Source organism: Colobus angolensis, unplaced genomic scaffold (assembly GCF_000951035.1).
Source record: "Colobus angolensis palliatus isolate OR3802 unplaced genomic scaffold, Cang.pa_1.0 Scaffold81, whole genome shotgun sequence".
In the NCBI taxonomy this organism is placed as follows: Eukaryota; Metazoa; Chordata; class Mammalia; order Primates; family Cercopithecidae; genus Colobus; species Colobus angolensis.
Genome location: NW_012121932.1, coordinates 8020400 through 8040060, shown reverse-complemented (window position 1 = coordinate 8040060; position 19661 = coordinate 8020400). Strand labels below are relative to the sequence as shown.

General features: G+C 36.4%; 1 protein-coding gene across 5 annotated transcripts in view; it reads right to left on the bottom strand.

Annotated features, from left to right (window-relative positions):
* The window catches only part of MARK1 (MAP/microtubule affinity-regulating kinase 1), a 148544-nt gene that overhangs the window by 80678 nt on the left and 48205 nt on the right, over positions 1-19661 (bottom strand). For all 5 annotated transcript variants that reach the window (XM_011929460.1, XM_011929461.1, XM_011929463.1 and 2 more), the window contains exons 2-3: positions 3713-3916; positions 2141-2194 (exon numbers count right to left, since the gene is read on the bottom strand). In XM_011929460.1, coding sequence (XP_011784850.1) covers positions 2141-2194; positions 3713-3916 — 258 coding nt within the window. The remainder of the gene's footprint in view (positions 1-2140; positions 2195-3712; positions 3917-19661) is intronic.

Here is a 19661-nt window from a genome sequence, read left to right as displayed (position 1 = left end):
ATTCAGATCAAACCAGAACAAATTTACCCAAACACTTCTAGAAGTGAGATTACAATGAATCCTTATTTCATATAAATGTGCGATAATTACCTGCCTTTTAATGAGTATACCTAAGACATGGAAGCAAATTTTACTATCTTTTTCAATGCTAGGGAAAAATGGATTGTTTTACATTCCATTACTTTTTAGGTATGACTGACTGGGAGATGCCACTGCCTAAATGGGAAAGGTCAAATGCTGAATGTTCTAAACACATGAGAATTAATGAAGACTTGATCTGTTTTTTCTTCAGAACTTCTAAAAGAAAGTAAATCTATGAACATACATGTAAATCCCTTAAAAAACAATCACACACACACAGTGTACTGGCTACATTTAGTGAGTCTTCATCTTTATTTTTATTTTCACAGATTAAAGAAAACAAAATTGTATCATTTTTTATATGCCTGTTTGGAAAAGCAATACTTTATCAACAAGATTAGTAGACTATATGACAGAAATCACTTATCATCAAGAAGTACACATTTTAGTTATTCAGATAAAGAAAGCAACATTCAGTCTCATGTTCACATGTTTCAGTAAGTACAACTTTGTTTATACAACCTTGGAAAAGACAGAGTAGGAGCCGCATTACTGTGTATTCCAGCTAGCACAACAGGCCTGAGTAGTTCTAGATGCCACTTAAAATCACTCAATTTGCTAGGGTAATCCACAGCTAAATACAGGAAAAGTAGAAAAGCTAGGTGAGCCACGGACAGGGACACTGTGTATAGTTACGCAGTCTGTGCATTTTAAATGGATTCCCAGCACATGAGTGGGCAAAGACATATCCCACTGTGGTTCCAGCCCAGTAAAAAACAGCATCTTTGTGTAGTTAATTGGTCCAGGGAAGATGTCTTTTTGTCACTTACACAAATGCATCATGGTTAGCAAAAAGACTGGTGCTAGAAGAAGAGATTTTCTCCCAGAAGAAACTTAGAATACATTATCTCACATTCACAGAAAAAGAAGAACCCAGCAAAGTTTTCATGTTCTTACTGGGCAGAAATATCAGTGTTATGAAAAGTTAAACTGGTTGTCAAATTTTCAAAAGAATCTCCAACAAGTACAAAGGCAGAGCTCTAGGAAGAAATCTGGGACTGAGCCAAATGAGAAGAAAGTTTGAATAACACAAACCTAAATTTTTAATCTAACGCTACAATCGCAGATGTAAGCACAGCATACTAACAATTTCTTATAAGATTCTTTCTGTTTTAGGAATTCAAAGTCGTTTGTGTTAAAATTACATATGTGACAATGGTCCCATTATATTCTAATAAAAGTCACAATGTACATTCTCTCACTCTATACAACCCTATCATACATGGCATAAATGTTAAAACATTCGTTTCATTTTTAAAGTACTAAAATGCGCATCTGAGAAAATTTTCTCATTTAAGTAATTAATGAAGTAACAGGAAACAGCTTTGGTTTGCTAAGGCAATCCCTATCCTAACTGCTTTCTTTTCTCTCTATGTTGTTTCATATCGTCATCCTTTAAAGAAACATTCTTATTTTTTACTGTGAGTTATCTGAAAGACTAGTCGTTCTTGTGGAAGAAGGAATAAGAGCAAATGAAGCAATAAAAGGAAACTCACCTATGAACAATATTAACTTCTAACTGGATTTTTAATTAAAAAGCTTACCAGCAAGGTCTCTGTACTTTATCTGAAAATTCACAAAAGTTTAAATGGCTTAGGCCACCATTTGATTTTATATAACATCTAAGACACCAGATACTATCATTACGTGGATTATTCATTTAATATAAGTCTAACTTTCAGAGGTCAATTCTGAATACTTGAAAATACTTCAAAATATTTGAATATTTCAAATCCTGAATATGTATGATACAAGGTTTTATTCTATTGAATAGAAGAGATAAATTTCTTTCATATGGTACATGTATTTAAGTAGTAGATAGTTTTCAAGCAACTACTTGGTAAGTCATAAACATTACATTTTATATCATGTCTTTTCTTCACATATTGATAAAATGTAGAATTGTAGCTAACAGAAAATTTAGAATGACTGATTTTACAGAACATCATATATTAATGATAAACTCACATTCTAATTACTTATTAAATTAATTAAATACCTTTTGTAGACTGGTAGGATTTAGCTGAGTTTTGTCTATTATTTTCACAGCAACCTAAAAAAAAAAAAGAACCATTAAACTCTATCTGAAAAATGCGTATTTTAATTAATAAAACTTACAAAAAACCCAACTTTTGTTTCATTCCTAACTAGATATCATTTCGCTCTTTTTAGATATTCACATAATCAGATAGTAACGTTTTGATAATTTGGCAGCCTTAGAATATACTCCATTGACCCAAGTCTTTAATCTTTTGATCCTGAGCCAATGAAATGAAAGCGTTGCTATTTCTTCTAAGTTTCCTTCTTTAAAGTAAAAATCATCCTGTATCTTAACCTTTTACTCATGATCTTGATAAGCAACAATTATAGGGGGGGAAGTGGCTTGTAAACTTGCAGTAAGTTAAATATCATGTGAATAAAACGATTATGCTGGTAGAGAGATTGGATATCCAAGTTCACTTACAGCAAACTGACAAAATGTACCTGAATATCTAAGGCTCTGCCCAGTATTCCCTGTCTCTGAATGGCTCCTAGGGTCAGAATAGACAGAAGGAACCAAATTCAATGGGAAACGACAATAATATTATATATAGAGCAAAGTGAAAATTTATTAAAAATATTTTTATTGAGTTTTGTTTTTTTTTTTTTTTGAGACAGGATCTCATTCTGTTGCTGAGGCTGGAGTGCAGTGGCGCTATCACAGTTCGCTGCAGCCTTGACCTCCCAGGCTCAAGTGACCCTCACCTCAAGCTCTCAAGTAGCTGGCACTTCAGTTGCACACCACCATGCCTAGTTAATTTTTGTATTTTTTGTAGAGCCGGGGTTTTGCCATGTTGCCCAGGCTGGTCTTGAACTCCTTGCCTCAAGCAATTATGTCCGCCTCAGCCTCCCAAGGTGCTGGGATTGCAGGCATGAGCCACTGCATTGGGCCTGATTAAGACTTTTTTTATAGAATGTCCTAATTAGATCTAGTAAACGTTATATAATACAAAATGTTACATGTTTATTCAAATAAAGTCTTTAACCCTAGCATACAGGTATATATACACAATGTACATATGTGCAAGTATATAAATTCTTACTATATAAATACATATAAGTTAAAACACATGAGATTTTAGAAATCCAATTATCTTATTACCTGAGAAAACCACACACACAGAAGTACTTGTTCAATGTAGTCTCTAAACACATACAAATTAGCAAGTGACTTTCTACGTATTTATACCTAACTTATCTCAAGCAGCAAGAACTTTTGTTCCTGAGAGTTGGGCAGCAATGGAAATCAGAAATGTTTACAGAAATCATATAATGAAAGTCAGCATCTGAGGAAAGCTCATCTGCAGCACACCTGATTGATAGGACGCTAATATGTGTAATTCTTTTCTAAATATTAAAAGGTCAACCTTTATGCCATGATAAACCTCTGCCTACTAATGTTCCATTCACACATACCCCAGTGTTTACCATATTGAAACTGTCATTTACTCCCAAACATGAGCTATAGGGAAGCTTTAACAAGACTCCAGAGAGGTCCAGGCAGATATTAAAAGGCATTGTGCAAACTTACCTCTCTACCAGTTAGAACGTGTCTTGCCAATTTAACTTTTGCAAAATTTCCCTTCCCTATTGTTTTTTGTAAACGGTAATTTCCAATGTGAGGCTGTTCATCTGTTGCTGATGTAATGGAGTTTCTACACCGGGGGATGTTCTGTCTGCTACTCGACTTGGTAGGCTGGATGTGTGGTTCAGTATATCCATCCACAGATGTATGCTAAGAAAAAGTTTACAAGATTTCATTGTTAAATTATATTATAAAAGGACAAGTAAAAAGGGTACAAATAACTATCATTACCAATTCTTCAATAAAAATATATGGCACTACATCCTTTTAAAGTTTGAGCGTTCTATTTATAATTTCTTCTGGACTTCAGCTCCCTTTACCAGGTAGAGTATAATTGCTTAAAATGAAATATTCAGACCAGGCATGGTGGCTCACGCCTGTAATCCCAGCACTTTCGGAGGCCAAGGCAGGTGGATCACTTGAGGTCAGGAGTTCAGGACCAGCCTGGTCAATATAGTGAAACCCCGTCTCTACTAAAAACACAAAAATTAGCCGGTTGTGGCGGCACATGCCTGTAATCGCAGCTACTTGGGAGGCTGAGGGAGGAGAATCGCTTGAACCTGGGAGGCGGAAGTTGCAGTGAGCCAAGATCACGTCAGTGCACTCCAGCCTGGGTGACAGAGCAGGACTCCATCTCAAAAAAATAAAATAAAATGAAATATTCTACATGGCTTTAGGGATATGCCTTCAATTTAAAATTGTAAATAAATATACAGCCAGAAGCCTCACAAACCATTATTCCTTATAAAGGTGTTATCTCTTTAGGTTGTGATGACAGTATTGTTCAGGGCTGCTTCATTAAGAAGGCAGAATGTCTTTACTGCCAAGACAACCTCATGGGTGTAAATCTCTTTCTCAAAACTAGCCCAGCTATTTGTCATGTTCTTGCTTCCATTTTGGGGACATATAACTCAAAGAACTGACCAATGAGCAGCCTGCCTCAAGTATACCTATAATTCATTCCTGCCCAACCCCCTCACCCAGTTTATCGTGTCCAAGTGAAAGCTATCTATAGTCCTGCCCAGGTCCATAACCTATCCATTGCATCAGTGCTGTTGTGGAGGCAAAGATGTCACTTTGTCTCATGGCCTCACACCAACCTACAACTGCAATGGATAGCTGATCCTGTTCACCTATGGACTCAGCACCTAAATTCCCAGGTCAAGCTGCCTAACCAGCTCTGTTTCACTAGCTGTGATTGTTCCTGTTCTTGTCTAGTTTTGTCTGTATTTTGACATACATAACGTTTCTAGCAGTTTTTGTGAAAATGTTGAATCACACATGATAAACACAACATCTTTCTCTGGCATCTTAAAAAATTGCTGAAGAAGAGTAAAACAAAATAACAAAGGAAAGGATATCTTTTGTTTGCAAAATAATGCAGAGTTATATTGCCCCACCTATACGAGCAACAGCTTCCTAAAGAATTTTGATCTTAAAGGCAACATTAAAGAGGAATCAATTCACCAATCTCATGCAAAGCATGATTCAAAGTCATTTTTCTATTTGTAACTACTTTTTGTTTTATTTTATGATAATTTTTTAAAACTCAGCTCAGGACTAAGGGTTTTTGCTGGGTCTTACACACCTCTGCAGCTTTTGGCCTCATTCTGTGTTAGATGCACTTTGGTGTATTCTCACCACAACCTGTACTTCCACGTATCACAGCATGCTTTCCATTGTGCTATCATTATACATTTACTTGCCTGTCTCCCACCACTCTATTATAAACAATTTTAGGACAGAGATGTTTTCTTTTCATCTTTACACGCTCAGCACATTACAGGTTACCAGATACACAGGAAGGATTCAATAAAGCAATAGTTTTCACAGTGTTATCCCTGGACCAGCACCATCAGAATCATCTGAGAACTTGTTCAAAATACAAATTCTCTGGTCTTATTCCAGACCTACTGACTATGAAACTCTGGGGGGAGGGTCCAGCACTCCGTGTTTCAACAAGTTCTCCAGGAGATTCTGATGCATGCCAACATTTGAGAACTGCAATGAAAATAATGTAAGGAGGAGTAAAATATAAAGTTACTCACTGGCTCTTGGAGACTTTTCTATTATCTGGGTAGAAACAAGAGATTTTAATTATAATACTTAATTTCTAAGAGTTAACAGACTGCCATTATATTTCCTACAACTAGTACTTCTCTACCTGAACTTGTTCTGCAGGGAATGCTGATTTCTCCAGCCTTCAAGATGTATCTTTTTTTTTCTGCGACAGGGTCTTGCTCTGTCACCCAGGCTGGAGTGCAGTGGCGTGATCACCGCTCACTGCAGCTTCAAGTGATCCTCCCGCTTCAGCCTCTTGAGTAGCTGGGACTACAAATGTGCACCGCTGCCCCTGGCTACTTTAAAAATTTTTTTTTTTTTTTTTTTTTTTGAATGTTGGCCAGGCTGTTCTCAAACTCCTGAGCTCAAGCAATCCTCCCACCTCAGCCTCCCATAGTGCTGGGACATAGGCATTAGCCACCGCATCTGGCCATTCATCTTTCAAGATTTAATACGAGTATCTCCTCCACACAGCTTTCTATGTCTTTTCACAGAGATAATTATTCCTCTTTTCTGTTGCTACCTATATACCCAATATATACTTCAACTATTAGAACTCTCACACCATCTTCTAAGTACTTGTCCATGGTCTGTGTTTACTGCTGACTTAAAGCTCCTAAAACCCCATAACTTAATATAGTGTTAGGCACAGATAAGGCATTTGATACATACTAACTAAATTGAAGGGATTTAGGATCCTCATACCCCTGGTACCCTTACAGAATGACTTCTGAGGAATGAGTCCATGCTGTCCAGATCTTTGATGCATATAAAAGCAATATGCATTAAAATACTTGAGATGTAACTCAGCTCCTAATGCTGGTTGTAGGCTATACACTGATACTATACTACATTTTGATGGACTATATTATTAACCCCAAATTTTCACACCCTTTGCCATGTAACTTTTCCAGGACCCTCCCACTGAGGGGGGACATACTTTCCCACTCTTTGGGTTCAGTCACATGATTTTTTTTTTTTTTTTTTTGGCCAATAAAATGAGTTAGAAATGATGGTAGGCAAGTCCCAAGCTAGACTTCAAGAGGTCTTGTTGTGTCTCAACTTGCTCTCTGCCATCACCATAAGAAGGACTTATCCAGGCTGACAGCAGAAGGACGATGAGAAATACATGGAGCAGAGACACTCCCAGTTAAGCCAAGATTTAATCGACTGCTCCCCAGCTGACTCTGACTCATGAGAAATCATAAATGGTTCTTGGTTTAAGCCACTTAGGTTGGGATGATTTGTTACACAGCAATCTCAGTAGATACACAATGCTATCATTATTTTAAAATTAAAAAGTAAACATAAGAGAAAAGGCAAAAACTTATGAACAATTAAAAGATTCTTATCAGACACGTTTACATTTTAGCAGAGTCTAGAAAGAAAGGACGAGGGAGGGAGGAAGGAAGGAAGGAAAGAAGAAGGAAGGAAAGAAGGAAGGAAAGCTAGAAGGAGGAGGGAAGGAGGGAAGGAGAGAAAGAGGAAGGAAAGAAGGAGGGAGGGAGGGAGGGAGGGAAGGAAGGAATGGAGGGAGGAGGGAGGGGGGAAGGAGGGGAAAGGAGAGGGAAGAGGGAGGAAGGGAAGAAAAAAAAAAGAGGAGCTATATACAGCCAATTCCCTAAGGAGAAACCCTTGATTGTAAGCTGCATGGGAGCAGAATCCTTGATTATTTTGCATCACCATCACCAAATATGGTGTAACATAGAGATTGGCAAACGATTCTGGAGAAATAATATACCCATGGGTCTATAGGCTGTAGCTGGCCAACCCTTGGTGTAACATGTCACATTTTGGGATACAGGTTTAAATTGTTTCTCAATGATTTTTTTTTAAAGATTTCCTAGCTCTCAACATTAAACATGATCATTTATACACAATACATTTATCTGTCTTAAATAAAAAATCAGGATATACAGCATATATTTTATATTATATTATACATTCTGAATATATTATGTATTCTGATTATATGATACTCACCAAAACAAATTATTTTCAAAAAATTACATCTTTCTTTAGAATTACTACAGCATCACTTAGGAGACAACCTTTCCTTGGAAGGACTCTTTGAAGTACAGTTTGGGATAGCTGATCTCACTTTCCTGATCAACAGCTTAATTCTCAAATAGAAAATGTGGCAAGAATGTCAATTCAGCTTATGCTAGATTAAACAGTGAATTTAATTTAGAACTACCTCAACCCTAAGGCTGTTAGATAGAAGAAATTATGTTAGCTCAATTACAGCATGTCTATGAATTTTAATTTCTACCATTATCTGAAAACACAAGTTCCAATCCTGTCATTCTTTCTTCAAGTTTTCCACTTAATCCAGTAGACTGTGAATTCCTTCATTCTTTCTGCAGCAGTGGTAATGTGACCCTAAAGCTTGCCCTGAGTGTGCAGTGCAGTCAAAGTAATCAGAGATAATGATTTCATTAGCTCTTCAGTGCTGTATCCTGTGGAGCACCAGACTCAAATTCCTGAGTAATAAGAGATTTTTCCCCGCCTTTAATACTGACTGAAATGAAGTTCTTCTACTCACCATCCTTGGAAATATATATTTAAAAAATTGCAATGTTTTATGACAGCCACTAAATCTGCTTGGTGACTGAATATTCAAATGCTCCTAAAAAGTCAGATCACATATTAGACTTGAAGCCTGTCACAGCTCTGCTCTCGGGACTTTGGAATATGCTAATATGCATACCACAACCACCCTTTGGCCAAGTGATATTAGCACCAATACAGATCACTGCAATTTAGAAACAATAACCACACTTTCGTTTCTCAAAGTCATCTTATAAAAGGAGTAGGAAAGTTCTGCTTCCAACGAAGAATAGTTTGTATCTAACTAAACCTATCAGCAGACAAAAATATAATCTGTAGACAAAATATTAAAAACAACTGTTTGAAGGCTCTGAAGAGCCACAAAAAAGGAAGCAAAGTCTTCAGGGAAGTTGATTATTGAATGAAGAAAAATTTCACAATGTAAAATGTGGGTTGTTACAGTTTTGAGCTGGGGGCAAACTCTGGCCCACCTTGCTCCATATGACTTAAACACAAGCAGACAGCAACAGTTTTATTGGCTAAAAAGGAGTCTGAGGATAGGCTTGGGAGCTCATAATATGACTGGAAAGTGAGAGAGAAAACCTTGGGAAAAATGAAGTCATGGAGAAGAAAAATGAAATTTGTATATTAATTGCAGGTGCTTTGCTAAGTCCCAAACTATGTATAAGCAAGAGAACTTCTAAGGAACACATTAGAACAAGGCAGTTAGAAATGTAAGTTAATAAAGTAGGTATTTGGCCTGTTCACCAAAAGGAGGCTGAATTTGAAGTTTGAGTCAAGCCAAATTAACTGTCTGCTAAAGCAAAAATCAACACTTCAGAAGATAATTAAATTCAGAGTCTCTGTAGAGTATCAATGAAAATGTTCAGTATGTAAGTAAAACTTACTAGACACATAAAGGAACAGACAAATATGATTCATCGTCAAGAGAAACAATAGTTAACAGAAACAGACCCCAAGATGATTCAGAAGTTGGAATTGGCAGGCTAGAACTTTAAAGCAGATATTACAAATATATTTTTTAAAGTAAAGGAAAATATGGTCACAAAGAACAAGTATATGGAAAATGTTAGCTAAAAAATTAAAATGATCATAAAGAGACAAATGGCAATTCTAGAACTAAATACTACAATATTTAAAAAGAAAAATTCATTGGAGAGAATTACAGTAGACTGCAAAGAAAAAAGAGTCAATGAACTTGAAGACAGATTAATAAAATTTAGCCAGTCTTAACAACTGAGACACAGGAAGACTGAATAAAAATAAAGCCTCGGCTGGGCACAGTGGCTCATGCCTGTAATCCCAGCACTTTGGGAGGCCAAGGCAGGTGGATCATGAGGTCAGGAGATTGAGACCATACTGGCTAACATGGTGAAACTCCACCTCTACTAAAAATACAAAAAATTAGCTGGGCATGGTGGCAGGTGCCTGTAGTCCCAGGTACTCCGGAGGCTGAGGCAGAAGAACGGTGTGAACCCGGGAGGTGGAGTTTGCTGTGAGCCCTGATCGTGCCACTGCACTCCAGCATGGGTGACAGAGTGAGACTCTGTCTCAAATAAATAAATAAATAAATAAAGTCTCTATGATCTGTGGTGGGTCAATGTCACATAAACTGTCACATGTATAAATGGGGCCCAGAGAAGGAATAAAAGAAAATAGGGTGGAAAAAAAGAACTTGAAGTAATAATGGCCATACAATTCCTCCAAACTGTAAATTCTAAGAAGGATAAATACCAAGAAAAAAAAAAAAAAACAAGCCAGTGTAGAAGATCACTGTCAAATTGCTGAAACCATGCTTAGAGGAAAACAAAAACCTTAAAAGGAGTCAGGGAAAAATGACACGTTCACATATAAGGATAACAATACAAATGGCAACTCAATTCTCATTAATCAACAATGGAAGTCAGATGACAACATTTTTAAAGTGCTACAGAAAAATCAAATGCAAGCCAAAATTTATTACCCAGTGAAAACATTCCTCAAAAGAGGCAAAAAAGACATTTTTAGATTAACAAAAACTGAAAGAATTTGTTGCCAACAGACATACACTATAAAAAATGCTAAAGAAATGAAAGTAACCACAGAGGGTAAAATGAATCTATACAAATGAATAAAGAGCTCTGGAACTAGAAAATATGTGGGTAAATACAAAACAGTATACATTTTTCCATCTCTTCATTTATTTAAAAGACATATGACTCTTCAAAGCAAAGCATAATACTGTAAGTGGAACTTATAAGCAGAAGTAAGAATATGTGAAAACAAAACTACAGTCAGAGATTTCAGCATTACTCTCTCAATAGCTGAAAGAACAATTATACATGAAAAAACAACTGCCGGGCGCGGTGGCTCACGCCTGTAATCCCAGCACTTCAGGAGGCCAAGGCGGGCAGATCACCTGAGGTTGGGAGCTCGAGACCAGCCTGACCAACATCTCCCCGTCTCTACTAAAAATACAAAAAAATTAGCTGGGTGTGGTGGCACATGCCTGTAATCCCAGCTACTCGGGAGGCTGAGGCAGAGGAATCGCTTAAACCCGGGAGGCAGAGGTTGCCGTGAGCAGAGACTGCACCATTGTACTCCAGTCTGGGCAAAAAGACTGAAATTCTGTCTCAAAAAAAGAAAAGAACAGAAAAGAAAAGAAAAGAAAGAAAGAAAGAAAGAAAAGAAAAAACAGTAAGGACACACAAAACCTGAACAACACTATCAAGTTATGGAAGTTACAGATTTCTTAAAGCACATGGTTCTTAAGTTCTAAGTCAAGAACCCTTCTCTAGATCTCTTAAGCTCTTCTCATAGATATTTTAGTTCTCTTTAGAGTGACAACGTTGTCTTTTCATCAAAGGATAACTTAAAGAACAGCTACTTTGCCGGCTGCAGTGGTGTTTGCCTGTGGTCCCAGCCACTCAGGAGGCAGGTGAGAGGATCGTTTGAGCCCAAGAGTTCTGGGCTGTAGTACACTATGTTGACCTGGTGTTTGCACTAAGTTCAGCAACAATATGGTGACCTCCTGGGAGTGGGGGACCACCAGGTTGCCTAAGGAGGGATGAACCAGCCCTGGTCAGAAACAGAGCAGGTAAAAACACCCATGCTGATCAATAGTGGGACCGCACCTGTGAACAGTCACTGCATTCCAGCCTGGGCAACATAGTGAGACCCTGTCTCTAAAGAAATAAAAAATGAAAATAAAAAAGAACAGTTACATCTCTATAGGAACATGGCTGAAGATACATTAATAATAATTAATACCTACTTCATAAGGATCCAAGCAATGAATCTGCCTGAGTTTAGTTGTCGGAAATATTTCTCTGACCTGGTACACTTCCTTTATTATATTATTATACAATAACGTCTCCCTCTTTCCCCTATTTTGACATTTCAAGGTGACTTTTCATATTAAATAGTACAATGGTGGATGCCGTCAGTGACAAAAACATTTTAACAGCTGGAAAAGAATGCTTATGAAACATAGAAGACCTGTGATTCTCCTCCTCTATGTTCCTACTGCACTTGAAACATTCTTTTAAATAATACTTACAACCTTACAATGAAACTACCTTTTTTTTTAAGCCATGTTCTATGAAACTGTGAGCTTTTAAATTGTCAAGCACTACGTCTTTTACATTCATTATCATTCAATATAGTGACTAGTACATGAATGAACCCACTAAATATGTTATGTTCTATTGTTAGGTACTCAACTTAAATCCTTCTGCAAACTGGCCAATAACTATTTTATCTCATTCTTTAAAATCAACAAAACTAAAAGTCCTCAACAAGATGCAACTTAATTACAAACAAAAAAATCAATTTTATTTGATATTATCAGAGCTTATTTCAATGAGATGTCAATAAATTTGATAAGACAGTCACATACCTATTTCCAAAAACATAAAACACAAAAATACAAGGTCTAACAATGGAAAAAGAAAAAGTTATTGAAATAAATTGCCACTAAAACCTTCCGACAGCTACCACGCTATGCACAGCATAAATCCAAAGGGAGAAGTTGTACAATATGTTCCTGCCTGCCCTTATTGAGCAAGTGCGCAATCTTCCAAATATTCATATTACAAGTACCCTTTTACCTGGTTTGTTTTTAGGTACCAGAAATGGGTTCAGTTTTAAAACCTAAATAGTACAATAATAATGAAGAAAAGTAGCCAATATAGTTTATTAATAGAGATCCAAGGAACCTAAATGAAATATTAGCTGATATCACCAGTAACATATTAAACAATTATCACTTCAATTAAGTAGGTGTATGATCAGAAGGCAAAGTTAACTCTATACAAGAAAAATATTACAATTTACTGCTTCGACTTGAAAAACATAGAGTTGTACTAAGTGAGATAAACCATAAAAACAGAAACAAGAGTATCCCATCAAACACCTTCATTCAACAAAGCAGCAGTACTAGACATATCAGCAATGCTTCTTAAGAACATATATATATATATATATATGGAAAAGATTTATTTGTATTATCTTTCTGCAGCTGGCATAAATATAAACCTAGAAGATTCAAGTAAATCAATAAAGTATCTTTTGGAGGTTCAAAAAGTTGTAAGAGGCAGGAAACATCCTTAATAATCACTACATTTTGAGAAAAATCACTGGGTTAACTCTTCATTCATCTTTTCATATTCAGCTTAGACATCACTTCCCAGGAAATGCCACACATCATATTGGAGTTTCTACTCCTTCTTCATCTAAGCCAGGTTCAGTGTCACATTTGGTCTTTCTAGCACTGCACTGTTTCAAAATTTTTAATTAATTTTTATGAAATGATATATTGTTCACTATTGCTTTTTTACATCCTTGCACTTCTCTTAGATTTACTTTTTCTAGTTTGTAAAATTTTTTTCAGATAGGTGTGTAGCTGATATACTTTCTGAATCTTCACAGCTACTAATTTTTATTTCAACTTCACATGTAAACAACAATTCCATTAGATACAGAACAGGTACAAAGGAACATTCTTCCAGTTACTCCTGGACTTATTCCAGAAGGCTGAACCTTTTAGAAACATGATTTACTTATATCTATAAAAACATCACAAATTGTGACCCCTGAATGACAAAATAATAAAAGACAGAAGAAATCCTACAGAAGTTCCAGGTGAAAAAAACTTTTTACAAAACCTTTATCTAAGGAATAGACCTAAATGCAAAGGAGAATATGTGATATGTCAGTGTGAAATTTAGCACTTCATATCAATGAAGAAGTAATAAATTATTCAACAAATCGTATTGGAACAGCTAGAAAAAACAAAGCTGAATATCTAGGAGTGAGGTATCACTCTTTACTCCAAAATAAATTCACAATCGATTAAGAATATAAATGTAAAAACAAACAGAAAAAAACACAAAGATGAAGAAACCACAAAAGTACTAGAAGAAAGAATCAACAGTTCAGCAAATGTTTTTTAGTCTCAGCATGGGAAATGCCTAAGTATAACATAAAAGTCACTAAAAAAGTTTAATAAATGTGACATCACAAATTTAAAAGACAGTAGTTGATTTTTCAAAAAACTCTCCTTATATCAAAGCAAAGAGGCAGATAATAAATTGAGAAAAAATATTTGTAACATATGGCAGGCAAATGGTTAATTTTAAAATACTAAACTTTCCACAAGTTAATTTTTTAAATGGGCAAATATGAATGTGCACAGGAGGTATACAGATATTTCACAGAAAAGGACATATATGTGACTTTCAAACATATGAAGTCAATCATAAGTGAAATATAAATTAAAGTTACAATAAAATCTGTTTTTCATCTATCAGATTACAATGATTAGAGTTTGACAGCATTTGTTGGTGACGATATAGAACTAGGCATACTTATGTATCATTGGTCACAGTGAAAATTGACACAAATTCTATGTATAGGAGGAGTTGGGAGACAACTATCAAATACATTCCCACAATCCTTGGGCTAGAAATTTTACTTCTAGTAATTTGTTTTACAGACATAGTCACAAATGAGTGTAAAGATGAACACATACAATATTTACTGTAGCACTGTTTGTAACAGGAAAAACAGAAGCAAGCACAAACATCCATCAATAGGGAGCTGGTTATGTATGTATGGTATGTTCTTTGTAAATGTGTGTATGTGTACATGTGCCTCCATGCACATGCTTCAATAAGCACAGACTATCTCCAGAAGGTTACACAAGACACAGAAGAGAAAGCAGTTACCTCTAGAAAAGGGAGCTATGGGACTGGGAAACAGGAGTAGAGGGAACATTTTCTTTTTCTAATGTATATATTTAAGTATTTGGAATATTGTTCTAAATGCACATATATTAACTATTCAATATGACGGAACAAGTGATTTTTTTTTTTTTTTTTTTTGAGATAGAGTCTCGCTCTCTCGCCAGCCTGGAGTGCAGTGGCGTGATCTTGGCTCACTGCAACCTCCGCCTCCTGGGTTCAAGCGATTCTCCTGCCTCGGCCTCCCGAGTAGCTGGGACTTCAGGCACGTGCCACTATGCCCACCTAATTTTTTTTGTATTTTTAGTAGAGACAGGGTTTCAACAAGTGATTTAAAAAAAAAAATTTGCCGAAGAGGCTGGGCAAAGGGAAGAGGGACCCACCATTTATTAAATGTCCACTATGTACCATACATCGTGTTAGATTGAATAATGTACCCAAATTCAACTCAATAGCTATTCACATTATTGGTATTCAAACTCAGCCATTTATTGCTATAAATCTAGCTGCAGATATGTTTTTAAAAATTTAAACTTGAAATACAGCTTTGACAGCAAATGGTAGAATGACAGTACATTTATATAACCTTCTTGAGAACCCACTGGAAAAAAATAAGGTTGGAAAGAAACAACCTATAGTATAATAAGAACGCAACTACAACCCCATTCCTCAAACTTCAAGTTAGGTAAAAAGTGGTAAGTGAACAGTTTCAGAGACCCTTACTAATAACTCCTAATTAGGAGGGATGATGATAGGGTGCGTAGAAGACCACAGGAGAAACACGGCGAACAAGCTACTCAGCCCCTGAAAGAAGTACTATATTGCAAGATCATCCTACCTTTCTCCAACTCAATTTCCTAACTAGTAAAAAGGATAGCAAATCTGCTCATTCTGGAAATAAAGGTCAAAATTCAAGAAGCATTGTCTAATGGACTAGATGTGACTTCAAGACCCTTAAAATTTAGTGAAACTGTTCTAAGGAATTAAACCTTAGCCAAGGTTATCTGAGGCAACCCCAACCACCACCACAATCTCTCTCCTCTTACCTCATCATTTCCTTAAAACTACTTAAGAAATGAAAAGAGAATATGAATCTATTAACACATGCTCAGCTGTCAGCTCAAGTTCTATTTACATTTAATGGGAGGTAAATCAAGGATAATCCACCTATGTTATTCTTGAGCAAACAGCAAATCTAGATAAAAATTCCCCATTCAAAGGATGAACTACATGGAAAATATTCCAACATGGTACCTATGTATAGATATTGTGTGGTGGAGAAAGGGAATACCAGATTAAAAAAAAAATACTATGGTAAAAGAATTACTCCAGAAAACAGGAAAGAAAAAAACATTTTAGATAAACCTCTTCTACAACATTCAAAAAATAAAACCAAAACTAAAGAAAAAAGTAATCTTAGAATATTTCAAACAAAATAAACAAATTAAGTGACCTTTGAACCATATTTTGTATAGCCTTAATAAAAAAAACTTTTAGGCAAAAAAATTTAAATATCATTCAGTAGTCTTATTAATAGTAATATTATTAAAACCATATTTTCTATCTGAATATATACATATAAAGACAAACCAAGTAAGTAATTATATATTAAAATTATAAAAATTTTCAGGATAAAATCAAAGTAAAAATCCTGTAATATTAAATTTGAAGTAGAAATATCAGCATGAACTCATGACTCACGCTTTTTTAACAAAATGTCTATTTCCTGAATGTGGATGAAAGAGGTCTCAAAACACAGACAACCCAGTAACAATGGTACCCTCTTTAGAGAAATGGTTGAGTCTAGGTCTGGGGGCAGGAGATTTACCAGATAAACCTGGGACATCGTGTGCCAGAAGGAAGAACACTGGCAATTATTAATGAAATTATGTCAAAAAGACACAGAAGCTGGCCTAAAGGGGCTCCCAGTGTCACTCTGCTAGCTATTAAATAGCAAAGCTGGGATTGAAATGGAGGGAGTATGGCTCCAGGATTCATGTTCTTAACCACTATTGTAGACTACCTCTCAAACAAGAGAAATTAAATTACAAGGGGGAAAGGAGATGAAAACTAAAGACTAGAATAGAGGAAAAATATCTTCTTGACTTACAAGCATCTTTTGAAACAGCTGATCCCTTCTTTATCCTTTAATACTCTTCTTTACTTGGTTGTCGTGGTTTCCCCACCTGACCACGTATACTTTTGGGCAAAAAACTCTTAAATATCACTCAGTAATCTTATCAACAGTGGTATTATTAAGACTATATTTTATATCTGTATATATACATATAAAGGCTATGCAAATAAGTAATTATATTGTTAAAATTATACAAATTTCTCAAGTCTTGTTTATTTCCATTTTCCTCAACTTCCTAATACTGAAAAACCCCAGGAATTCAGATCTTGGTATTCCTGTCTTCTCTGCCCACGCTGCACCAACTCCCTTGGTAATCCTATGATCCCATCCAGTCTCATAGTTTTAAAAAACATGTATATGCAGACAACTTCAAAAGTTCTACCTTCAGCCATCTCTCCTGAATTCCAGACTGTTACATCCAGCTGCCACTTTAATATCTCCACTTGTATGTTTATCTGTCAATATCTCAACCTTAGCATGTCCCAACTTGATCCCCACCCCCACACCCTGCAAAACTTGCTCCACCACAGCCTTCTCTATCTCATCTGACGGCAATATTATCCTTCCAGGTGCTCAGACTAAAAACTGAAGTTATCTTTAACTTAGACCCTTCCAACCCTCCCTCCCTCTCTCTCTCATCCCACCCTCAACCTGTCAGGAAATCCTATTGATTTTACCTTAAAAATATGTATCCAGAATCCAGCCACTCTCACCAATCCTACGTTACCACCCTTGGCTGAGTTACCTGAATTATTGCATTAGCCTCCTAACAGGTTATCCTCTTTCTAACCTTGTCCCTTACCATTTCCCTCTCTCCAGTCTATCATTTTTTTTTTCATTATACTTTAAGTTGTAGGGTACATGCGCTCCAACGTGCAGGTTTGTTACATAGGTATACATGTGCCATGTTGGTGTGCTGCACCCATTAACTCGTCATTTACATTAGGTATTTCTCCTAATGCTATCCCTCCCCCTGCCCTCAACCCCACGACAGGTCCTGGGGTGTGATGTTCCTCGCCTTGTGTCCAAGTGTTCTCATTGTTCAATTCCTACCTATGAGTGAGAACACGTGGTGTTTGGTTTTCTGTCCTTGTGACAGTTTGCTCAGAATGATGGTTTTCAGCTGCATTCACGTCCCTGCAAAGGACAGGAACTCATCCCTTTTTACGGCTGCATAGTACTCCATGGTGTATATGTGCCACATTTTCTTAATCCAGTCTATCATTGATGGACATTTGGGTTAGTTCCAAGTCCCTGCTATTGTGAATAGTGCTACAATAAACATAAGCATGCATGTGTCTTTATAGTAGCATGATTTATAATCCTTTGGGTATATACCCAGTAATGGAATCGCTGAGTCAAATGGTATTTCTAGTTCTAGATCCTTGAGGAATCGCCACACTATCTTCCACAATGGTTGAACTAGTTTATACTCCCACCAAAAGCGCTATTTCTCCACATCCTCTCCAGCATCTGTTGTTTCCTGACTTTTTAATGATTGCCATTCTAATTGTTGTGAGATGGTATCTCATTGTGGTTTTTATTTGCATTTCTCTGATGACCAGTGATGATGAGCATTTTTTCATGTGTTTGTTGGCTGCATAAATGTCTTCTTTTGAGAAGTGTCTTTGATTCATATCCTTGGCCCACTTTTTGATGGACTGTTTTTTTTTTCTTATAAATTTAAGTTATTTGTAGATTCTGGATATTAGCCCTTTGTCAAATGGGTAGCGTGCAAAAATTTTCTCCCATTCTGTAGGTTGCCTGTTTACTCTGACGGTAGTTTCTTTTGCTGTGCAGAAGCTCTTCAGTTTAATTAGATCCCATTTGTCTATTTTGGCTTGTGCTGCCATTGCTTATGATGTTTTAGTCATGAAGTCCTTGCCCATGCCTATGTCCTGAATGGTATTGCCTAGGTTTTCTTCTAGGGCTTTTATGGTTTTAGGTCTAACATTTAAGTCTTTAATCCATCTTCAATTAATTTTTACATAAGGTATAAGGAAGGGATCCAGTTTCACCTTTCTACATATGGCTAGCCTGTTTTCCCAGCACCATTTATTAAATAGGGAATCCTTTCCCCATTGCTTGTCTTTGTCAGGTCTGTCAAAAATCAGATGGTTGTAGATGTGTGGTGTTATTTCTGAGGCCTCTGTTCTGTTCCATTGGTCTACATCTCTGTTTTTGTACCAGTACCATGATGTTTTGGTTACTGCAGCCTTGCAGTATAGTTTGAGGTCAGGTAACGTGATGCCTCCAGCTTTGTTCTTTTTGCTTAGGATTGTCTTGGCAATGTGGGCTCTGTTTTGGTTCCACATGAACTTTAAAGTAGTTTTCTCCAATTCTGTAAAGAAAGTCATTCGTAGTTTGATGGGGATGGCATTGAATCTATAAATTACCTTGGGCAGTATGGCCATTTTCACGATATTGATTCTTCTTATCCATGAGCATGGAATGTTCTTCCATTTGTTTGTGTCCTCTTTTATTTCACTGAGCAGTGGTTTGTAGTTCTCCTTGAAGAGGTCCTTCACATCCCTTGTAAGTTGGATTCCTAGGTATTTTATTCTCTTTGAAGCAATTGTGAATGGGAGTTCTCATTATTTGGTTCTCTATTTGTCTGTTACTGGTGTGTAAGAATGCTTGTGATTTTTGCACATTGATTTTGTATCCTGAGACTTTGCTGAAGTCGCTTATCAACTCAAAGAGATTTTTGGCTGAGATGATGGGGTTTTCTAAATATACCATCATGTCATCTGTAAACAGGGACAATTTGACTTCCTCTTTTCCTAATTGAATATTCTTTATTTCTTTCCCTTGCCTGATTGTCCTGGCCAGAACTTCCAACACTATGTTGAATAGGAGTGGTGAGAGAGGGCATCCCTGTCTTGTGCCAGTTTTCAAAGGGAAT